This window comes from Phoenix dactylifera, chromosome 4 (assembly GCF_009389715.1).
Source record: "Phoenix dactylifera cultivar Barhee BC4 chromosome 4, palm_55x_up_171113_PBpolish2nd_filt_p, whole genome shotgun sequence".
In the NCBI taxonomy this organism is placed as follows: Eukaryota; Viridiplantae; Streptophyta; class Magnoliopsida; order Arecales; family Arecaceae; genus Phoenix; species Phoenix dactylifera.
The window spans coordinates 21,142,088-21,153,101 of NC_052395.1; the positions used below are offsets into that span (position 1 = coordinate 21,142,088).

General features: G+C 38.4%; 1 protein-coding gene across 1 annotated transcript; it reads left to right on the forward strand.

Annotated features, from left to right (window-relative positions):
- The first annotated feature begins 2,681 nt into the window (after window positions 1–2,681).
- LOC103708139 (bZIP transcription factor 11-like) lies at window positions 2,682–4,215 on the forward strand. Its single transcript, XM_039125831.1, has 2 exons — window positions 2,682–3,202; window positions 3,444–4,215. Exons 1-2 carry the CDS (start codon window positions 3,096–3,098, stop codon window positions 3,892–3,894), a joined length of 558 nt encoding a protein of 185 aa, XP_038981759.1. The 5' UTR covers window positions 2,682–3,095; the 3' UTR covers window positions 3,895–4,215.
- Window positions 4,216–11,014: the final 6,799 nt, after the last annotated feature.

Consider the following 11,014-nt stretch of genomic DNA (forward strand, 5'->3'; position numbering starts at 1 on the left):
TTTGATTATATATGTATATATATTTTTTTCATAATATAAATATCAGGAAAAAAAAATTTTGCTGTGGAAAAGAATGGTTTGTAATGCTGAAATATACCCCCGACACATAAGGTCAAATCCGAAATGACTATTTTTTCATACTACTATCTCGATATAAAATTTTATGTTATGAAAAAAAGTAATAATGGTTTGCTATGTTATTATTGGTTATTATATATATTCAATATGGGAAGGTATAGACTTTTTTTTAAAAAAATAAAAAACCCATTGGCATCAAGCATGAGGGAATGCTAGATGTTTGTGTGTGTGTGTATGTATGTATGTATATTCTCAAATAAGTAGGGATGGATTCTTCATCCTTTTCCACTCCAGCTATAGTCTGTTGATAATTAAATAGCTTTTAATAATCAATTACGTATACCCACAAACCTAGTGAAGCTCGCAATACCCTGCCTTATCTTGAAAAGCACGAGTCTCGATTGTTCGAAAGCATATCATGGGTTAATATGAAATGTTTACCAAATTTTGTTGCCACTTGTACAAAGCAATCGAAATCATGCATAGATGGCATTCTTTCCATAAAAGAGCAAGGGTAATATTATAGAGGGAACCATTCCGTTCACTTTAGCATGCAGTAAGTATAAATTATCAGGAATACTTTATAGACCAAAGTGGGACCCAACCTAAACCTTGCCGCTGAAGGTATACATCAATCATATCCTGCTCGTAGAATAATGTTAAACTTACATACATGAGAACGGATGAACAACCACCGAGGTGCTAGCACGGTGGGAACGGAGCTTTGATTTCACCAAAATAGCCCAGGTTTGAAACGCGCGGGCATCGATTAAATGCAGAGACCGGATGTCCTCTACCTGGTTTGTTCGGTGAAGTCGCTATCTGGTCTGCCATTACTTAGATGGTGCTGGTGTGACGTACTCACACGGAGATAGGGCTGCCATGCTGGTGAGGCTTTGCCATGGGTGGAGAGGATATAAATAAAAAATGTTCTATCCGCATCGAACATTCTCCAGCGGGGAGAGGGCTCAGTGAGGGTTGCTACACGGGTGAGGTTCTCCTGTTGCTTATTTAAAATATTATTGCCAATTGATCGTAAAATTTTCACAATTAATTTTTTTTTTTTGGTACACTAGTTTTTCACACCAAACGTATATGAGTAGAACCAATAAAGTTAGAAAAAAGAAGCTGGCTAAATGAGTAGGGAACATCCATCTAGTTCATCTAGAGAAAACCTTTAGAGTGATGCGTTGTGTAGGAGGACACATAGTCTGCAGTTGTGTTAGCCTCCTGATGAACATGAGTGGTTCTAAATGAGCCACAGTCCTCCGCTATCCTCCATATATCATGGATCAAACTGTCCGTCCGTCACGGTATGTCGCCTGCAAATCTCCTCGATCACAGAGGTTGAATCGCCCTCCAGATGGATGTGCTCTGCACCCAGAACACGCCTCAGATAGATGACACCCTCCTATGCCTCCATCAGCTCCGCTCTAATGATAGAAGTGTCGTAAATCCGGCGCCCGCCAGCCGCCGCAAACTTGGAGTGGTGGTCTATGATGACAAAGCCAACACCTCCCTTCTCACCTTGCTCTATAACACTACCATCAAAATTCATCTTAAGAAAGATTGGAAGTGGGGGCTTCCAGAAAATAAAGATAAAGATTGCATTCGCACCTTTGTAGAATGCCTAATGATAGTGACTAAACAGGTGATTGTTGCAACTAATTGGAAGAATATATGACGAGAAATGGTGGGAGGAAATTTATGGGCCAGGAGGGAGAGAAAACTAAAGTCCACCATTCTAAGATTTAATTTAGAAAATAGCTTATTTTCCTATCTATTTTGTAGCCTCGAAGAGAAAAAAAAAACACTTGCACATTATTTTACTATTTGGTTCGGGGGGCGTATGTCCGCTCAATATAAATTTTAGGAGTAATATACAAAAGAATTAAAAAGTTAATATGAAATTAGAAGGATTTGTGGAACTAACGTACAGAGAAATTTTGATTTTTATATTATTACGACTCTGACCATCTTCGTCATCCATCCATCAAACCATGTACTTTCAAATATCAGAATAAACATTAACAAGTTGCCTATTCATCTCAACAAGATGCAAAATAGCAACAGCCGCAGCCTTTAAACAGTTATGTGCAATATGTGTTAATAGAAATAAATTAAAGAGTCCTCTCTCTCTCTCAAAAAAAAGCTTCTTTTATTTTTCCCAGAGGAAGAGCAACTCCTGTTTGATCATTTGAATTGTTTATGTAAATAAAAGATTTGTTTTTGTATCAACTAAATTTCTTGTTTAACGATCCGTCATATTTTTATAATAAGAACAAATGATGATGTTATATTTGGAAAAAAATAATAATCCAAAAAAAAAACAAATGGCAAAAAAAAATCTAGTAAAAAGGAGTTTGGTTCGGTCGAGTTTCAACGTGATGTCTCCACCCACCAGCTGGACTTGGACGGATGTGGAAAACCCCGTTCCACGCCATTTTGTCGCTCTCCCAAGTCCCAACGGCTCACCACCGGGAGATTCCAAAGCTTTCTCTGTCTCTCTCCCACTTTTTCTTCCTTTCTTTTTCCTTTTTGAAACTATTTTCTTCTTTTCTGTGTTCTCATCTTTTCCTCCGTTTTCTTCTATAAATTCCACCCCCCTTCCCAGCCCAAATTCCCTTTCCCCCTCTCCCCTCCTCCCTTGGCTTACTTCTCCTCTTCCCAATTCTTGCCTCCTTCCCTCTGGAACTGTTCAGGTTCCGCTACTCTGCTCCTCCCCTGTTTTCCTCTGCCTCTCGCAGCCTTATTTCCTCCAAGAATTTTTCTTGGGTTCTTCGAGCTACTGGGTCTGGATTCCGTCCGTTTTGCGGAAAGACACCTCCGGAACTCTGTATTTATTGGGGGGAAACTCTGCCCAAATCTTCCGGAAAAACTCGCCTCTTTCGAGGCCGAATACCGAGAAAAAAAAACCATCATCGACATCTGGTTGGTGTCGGGAATTTCTTCCCTTTGGTTGTTTTGTCTCTTCCTGTTTCACATGCAGCATCTCTTCCCGCTGATGTTTCTGATTGATGCCGCATATCCCAACTGAAATCCTCCTCTCCGAGTTTATGGTAAATTCTAGATTCAGACGCCCGACCCATCTCGTTCAATCTTTCTCCGTTGTCTTCCTCTACTGGTTCTATGTGTTCTCACGAGGTTCTTCTTCTAACATCTCAGCACTCGGGCCCTGTCCATTTTTTCATCTACATAGTCTCCTAGTCCCAGAAATTTCTCCATATAAGAACTCAAATCTTATTATATCTCTAGAATTCAGCTACAGTTCCACCCAAGAAAGATCCAGCACTAGTAAAAAAAAAAGGCTGCTAAATAACTTGCTTTAATCAGTTGTGTGTGAGAACCAGTATGACTTCTTCCAGCGGGACTTCTTCTGGATCATCGGCTCTGGTTCCGGGGTCCACGGCGGCGGCGATCGACGAGAAGAAGCAGAAGCGGATGCTGTCGAACCGGGAGTCAGCGCGGCGGTCTCGAATGCGGAAGAAGCAGCTCCTGGACGATCTGAGGACCCAGGTGAGCGAGCTGAGGCAGCAGAAAGGCCGCATCCTCGCAGCTCTAAACCTCACCACCAAGCACTACCAGGACGTTGAGACTGCGAACTCCGTGCTCAGGACTCAGATGGCGGAGCTCAGTTCCAGACTGCACTCCCTCGATGAGATCCTCCGCTTCTTGAATGGAAACTTCGGCAGCAGCCATGGGAATCTTCTGGCCTGCGAGGGGCCTCAGAACGCTGATGGATTCACCAATCCTTGGAACTCCGTGTACACGAACCAGCCCATCGTGGCCTCGGCGGACATGTTCCAATACTACTAGATACACATGAGATTCTGGTTTTTTTGACGTTGGTTGCTTGGTGCTGGTGTCTGCTGTAAAATACGCAAGTTTGCTTACCGTAGTTTGTTTGATTGGTGTGGGAGAAGGACAAGATGTTTTTGGCTTTGAGAGCATTTTTATGGGCCCAGGGCGCTATAAAGGTGTGACACCACCAAGTTTGCGGTAAATGGAAGTGCTTGTAGGCAAAAAGTTTGGTTTGGTTACCGGGTGGTGGTGTGCGTATGAATTATTACGATACAATTCGCACTATTTTAGTATAAATATATTTAAAAATGTCAGAAAACAACAAATTTCCAAAGATTTTTAGCAATTACGCCTTCTCGATCTAGAGAACCCCTCTCCTGTGATCTACTACAAAAAAAGCATCCAATTCGCAGTACTGTTCAAATATGTCTCATTAAGCTCTAGAAACAGTAGATGGATGTGTACCTTCTTTGCTTACCCTTGAATTCAGCTAAGCACTGTGATCGAGTCACCTTTCAACAAAATGGCGTTGGCACTCAAATGCCAGCTTCTGTTTGTGATGTAGACTATAAAATAATACATATTGTTGGATAAAATATGGTACTTCAGGTGATTTATTTCATAAAATTGAGGTAAGCGATAAACTCTCAGAGATTTTCGGGGGCGAAATTAATCTATAAGAAATTAAAATATGGTAGACCTCACAAGTATTGATGTTTGCTTGAATTAGAAAAGCTTTATCCAAGGAGAATAGACTTTCCAACGGATGAGCTCAGTGGAATGAAGCCTCCTTGCGTTCCCACCGTGCATATGAGACTGGCGGTATCATTGTTGCTGTTGCCTACCTTTTATTTCTTTTCTTTTGATCTAGATACTTGACCACCTGCTACCATTATAATGAATTCAGTAGCTTGGGATGGTGGAGTTTTTTTAAATTTGGTTTTGCTGTGAGCACTGTCCCAAACGAATTTAGTAATGAAGAAAGGCACGACGTAAGCATGTTCCTGGGTGAGGTTTTGGCCAATAAAAAGAAAGGATGGCTTGTGAAGTGGGCATTACCGAAAGGTCATGTCCACTTGTTTCCAACCCGCATTGTGGGTGGTGCTCGGAGGTAGAGAAGTCCATCAGCCACATCCTACAAGAATGCCCGAGAGCAGTACAGATCTGGAGCAGGACTGTCTGTACCTTGCCACAGACCACTCGATCAGCTGATGATCTTTTACTTCAGATTAGGGAGGCGGTATAGAGCCCGAGGACCATGGAGTGGGGATCTCCTGCGCCTACGTGGTGCATCACATTTGGTTGGACAGAAACGCCCGGATCTTCGAAGACCGGTGGGTGCCACTGTGTATTGTAGCAGAGAGAGCCACTCTACAGGCTGCCGAGCTCACTTGGGCCACTGCGTCGATTTCATCTGGGATGGTTGGGGATATATGGGGCACTCACTTTGCTGTTTCAATGTCCGAATTTTTCTTTGTCTCTTGGGTGCCCCCACCCCCTGTCCATTTCAAGGTAAATTTTGATGGGAGTGTTTCCACTGAGGGAGGTAAAGCAGGGGTGGGATTTATGCTCAGGAGCCATGACTCGCATTGCTTGCAGCGGGGGGCCGGTGTATCTTTGGTTTGTTAGCTGCAGGGGCGGAGCTCCGGGCAGCGTGGGAGGGTTTTGCTTTTTGCGAGACGACGGCTGGGGGCGAAGCGCATCATCCTGTAGAGGGACTCAGCTACTGTGATTGACCGAATTCGAGAGGAGAGGTGGAGAGGGGTTGCGAGCCCTTTACTTCATGACATTAGATAGATATTAGGGAGATGTAACATCTTTCAGGTAGTGCATGCCTACCGGAAGGCAAATCGAGCGGCCAATTAGGTATCTACCTATGCGGCGCAGCATTTTGGAAAAGTCCTTTGGACTCATCAGGGGATCCTTCCAGCACCGCTGGGCTAGGCCCTTGTTTTTGACTCAATGGGCTACACCTACACTGGAGTAGGGTGAGTAGCCGGTATATCAAAAAAAGAAAAGGAAAAAAAAGTATAGTTTCAATAGAAAAATTTTTGAATTATTTTTGATTTTTCTTGACCAAACTATTCTTCAAATTATTTTCCAAAATTGAATCGATTCAAAACTACTCAATTATTTTTCAATTATACATAAATTTTATAATTTATTTTTGAATTATTCACAACCAATTTAAAAATTTTGTATTATAAATTTAATGATACCATAGATCATTGCTAATGTTGATGTTTTTTGCTATCATATGTTACTTTTTTCTCTTCTCCAATTATTCTTAAGTAAGTAAATTTATAAGTGTTTTAGAAAGTCTATAGTTTTAAAATTTTATTATTTTGTGCTCAACTTTTTTCTCGAACTGCTTGTAAACTTTTGACAAAACTTTGGATTTTTTTTCTTCCCAATTCCCGATCATTATTATCTAGCGAAAAATGTTCTCAAATGCCAAACTTATGTCTATGCTTGAAAGTGGTTTTGAGTCCGATCCTTAGGTCGTCCATTCCGCTATTTAAACCGGGATAATTTATTTCATATGAGCCTTCTCACTCCCTTTCTGGGCACCAAAAATATAAAAAAAATAAAAAAGCTAAAAGAAGAACTCCTTCAGGCTATGGAAAACGAAACTTCTCACTCCCTTTCACATTGTTGGGTTCATAAAATGCAAAACCAGCATTTACGTAAAGAATAAATCCTAGGAAAAAGAAGGCATCTCATTTACGTAAAGGTTCAGAGGATATTTTTGCCATTTGGGAGTGGATTGATAATCCCTTAAATTTGGGAACGTAAGAAGTGGACTGCTCAACTTTAATGGAAAAATCTACCAATTGATGAAATACATATAATGTCACTGAAGCACATGAAGTAAATGACTGTATATTTGCGGTTTGGTGAGCTTTTTGGTTAAGAAATCCTCTTGGTCTTTTGGTCTGTGCCGTTCTGCCCGGCCAGTGGTTCATATTATTTCTACATCTTGTTTTGATGTGGGGCTCATCCCCATTCCCTAATTATCTGACTAAAGAAAAGGAGCAGGAAATTAATTTTTGTGACCGTTACAAATTTCTTCTGGGAGATGATTTGCTGCTCAGGAGTAAATTTTTTATAATTTCTAAAAACTGAATCAAACTCCCAAGTTTGGAAATTGTTACTTCAAGAGCAAATGAATAACCAGTAGAAACTTCAGAAAAAAGGCAATCAAAACTCTGCTTTATTCTTTTACTCATATGTGAAGAGAATCCAACATGCATGGCACCTCATACTGGTGATATACTTAGGACTCGTTTGGTTTGTGGGGGGAAAGAAAAAATTATGGTCAACATGGAAAAATGATTTATATTTGGTTGGAGTTTTTTTAAAAAAGAGATGGAAAAATAGCTTTCCAATAAAAATAAAATTTCTACATTTTATGAGAAAGAAAAATTCTTGTGGGATATAGTAAAGTTAAATTCTCGCCGGTCAAAAATTGGCGTATTTTTTTTTACAAAAAAAGTGCTCTTAAGCTTTTAGATAGAGTGAGACGGGATATTTTCTATTATTAAATATATAATAGGTCAACTTTCTCAATAAAATCAACCAAACATAAGCTATTTTAGAATATGTCACATTTTCATAGTTAACCAAATATAAAAGACCACTTTTTCAAACATCAACTTTCTAGAAAAAATATTCCAGCTAGAAAAAAATCTTCTCATGATCCAAACAAATCCTTAATACCTTGTATAGAAGATAGATGCTGACTAAAATTAACATAATAGAAATTTCCTTGTCATTAATATAATTAAAATTTCAACAACATCTGCACAGTTTGGTTTTCAGGTTAGAGGGAAAATAATTTAACATAATTTCTAACCCAATATTGGTTAACGTAATAAGAAGTCTAACTTCAAGGAGCTCAGTAACGTTTAAAAGTTTAATAAGTAAATCATAGGGACATCATGAACATAAGTAGCGGTATCTCTAGTCTATGAAGTACAGATTCCTCATTTTGAAAATGTAGAGTATGTTTCAAGACATACTCTACATTTTCTAAAAGCTCATGAAGTGTATGAGTTTGAAAATTCTGAAGCCAGATGCTTCAAGACATCCAATATAACTATGTTAAGAATCTGGAAAAAAAGTAGTGCCACACGGCAGAAGGTTTCCAGGTAAAAGTCCGGAGTTTTTCTTGACCTGAAGTCTTTGAAAGATGTAATACTAAATTCAATTTGAAAAAGTGGTGCAAAATTTTCTACGGCTATTCTAACTATGTCTATCCTAATTGGTCATTGATATCTCATTTCAGCATTCTAGCTTGCAAGAGATTAAAACATGCAAAGAGACAAAACGCTGTCACCTTCAATCTATAATCTAATCCCAATACTTTATGAGCACTAATCTTCTGTCTCATTGGGTAGGTAGCATATGAAAGAAGTACAAGTACAATAGTCATAGATGTCTACAAGGTAAATTTAGCAAATTATCCTTTTGTTAGGGCTCGTTTGATTCGCAGGAATCCTTTTACAAGGTAAATTTTTTGCTAAGATATTCCCCGCCCCGGCTGAATATTTGAAAACAATGGTGGGAGAAGGAGCCAGAGGTGCGGGAGGGGTGAGGAAGCCGATATCAGATCATAACTGATGACTTTTTTTTTTTGTGTGTGTGTTTGTGTTTGTGATAAGGTAAATCCTCTCTCTACAAGGATACCATTATCCTAAAAACAAGGAGATTAATTGTGATTGGCTCCTCAGACGACTCCTCTCACCATCTCACCATGATTTCAACGCATTTCAAATAAAAACTTCCAGCCGAAATACCTTATGAGGCTGACAAAATCTTCCAGCATCCAAACTAGGGCTGATAAATGTGACCTGACCAATCAAACCGACCCATGTTCAACTTGCCATTAGCAAGTTTGGGTTTGGGCCATACAGATTTGGATTGTATATAAGTTGATACGTTTAATCTATTTAACATTTGGATCGAATTTGGATTTTAGATATCTGATCCGTTTAATATTCTAGTCAAGTTAGATCAGATATTCTGTTTAATTTATTTAATCTGTTTAAGATATATTTAACTTGTTTAAAATATGATTAGCCTATTTTTGTCCTCTTTAATCTAATCCGCTTAACTCATTTAATCCATTTAAATTCATTTAGTTCGTTAAAAAAACTATTTAATTTATTTAACCTATTTAACCTATTTCATAAATAGATTATGTGAGTGGAGGTTGGGTTCAGACCTGAATCTTGATTTGTTTAATAAACGGATCGAGTTCGACTTAATAAATTTTCAATCCAACATGCATCGAACCCAATCTGTATCCAACCGGATTCCCACCTCAAATCCAAACAGGTCTACCACAATGGCAGGAATAGTATAACAAATATTTTTTAGTAAAATAGCATAATAGAATTATAGATGCCAGACTGTTGTAAGACCGTATCCTATTTTGTGTGCTTCTTGTGGACCTCATGTACCTCTTGACAAACACCAAGTTATTGTAGTAATGGCTACGGAGAGATATATGGTAGTAATGACTAATGAGCATCACTGAGATTTTGTCTTATAGAAAGTTATAAACATATTTTTTTTGATGTGAAGGGAGGCAATACGCCACCCGACTTTTATAGAACGATATAAATATATCCTATGTTTAGTTAATCATGCCTCTTATCCATTAATAATCCAAAAGGCACTTGGAAGTTGTTTAAAAGAAAAAAACTCTCTTGATCAGCATACAGTCTATCAAAATCAGTATATATCATACAGAAAATGATGCTTGCCATAGTCTTCCTTTTATTTCTAGGTGGAGCATAAAGCGTGCTGCTTTCTTTAACATTTTGTAGTGCATTCTGTGAGAAGGTGAGCTTTAAAGTTTAAAGGAGTCAGAGAAGTGGGTGAATTTAGGTGGTGCATCCAGTACTATAACATGTTATCCACCATGTAAAAGTGAGTCGTGATGATGAAATCACTTGCCATGCTCTTTATCTTTAGATCTAATTGCTTGTTATAAAAGGCCCAAGGATTCTATATCGAGGTTAGAATTGACAGCCATTTGTGAAAAGGCACAGGCAGAGTTGAGGGAAGTGAACAGCTTTGTTTAGTGGGAAGTTGGTAGTTTTACATGGTTTTTGTGGTCGTCGAAACTTGCCGTAATGCCTCCAATGGAGGAAGAGCTTTGTTTGGTGGGAAGTTGGTAGCCTTTAGAACTCTCATGGCACTGAGGGCGCGTTTGTTTCGTGAAAAAAAGAGAGAAAAAAGTGTGGTCAACGGAAAAGTAAGAGATGCCTCTTGTTTAGTTAGAGTTTTCAAAAGAAAGAGACGAAAAAGTTGTATTTTCGTGAAAATATGATTCTCATATTTCATAAAAAAATATTTTTCATTAGAAACATAGTAACGTTACTTTTTCATGATCCGAGAATCGAAATATTTTTATTTTTTTCCAAAAAGGTCCTTCAGTATCAAATCAAGAATTCTTATTTGATCCAAAGTATTAAAGACCTAATTTTTATTAAGGGTATAATATAAATTACACATAATTTTTTCAGAAAAATGGATGGTCAACCAAACATAAGCACTCTGGAAATTTATTACTTTTCCATAGTCAATCAAACATGTCCAAAATATTTTTTCAGGCATTCTCTTTCTAAAAATTTGCTTCTTCTATGAGGAAAAATGTTTTCCGCGAACCAAACGAGCCTGAAGAGTTTGGATGGGAATCCATTTGAAATATGCGATAAGCATTAATGATGGGTGGACAATTAATTTGGTATATTGGATATTTTATATTTGGCTACAACATTATAGAAATGGTTACTAAATCCTGGACCTCTTAAGTTAGAAGTCCAGTTCAATCTTTAAGTAGCATGAATGGTGAGGGCATTAAAGTAGTGCATGCTCCTCATACGAGAATAACTTTAGCTTGTTGGGTTCATTCAAGTTTAGTTTGATGGATCTATTCCTCTCTTTTTTTGGTTTAATGGCAGAGCCACTAAGATCTGAAGGAGGAGACCCTCCGCATCCGCCATGATCGAAAGATTCGACAGCAATTTTATGAGCAGAATTTCCCCCACCAACTGTCAATGAGTGTTATAATGATTATAACAACCATTATTTAGTTTAAAGAATAACTTATAAAATTTTTAAT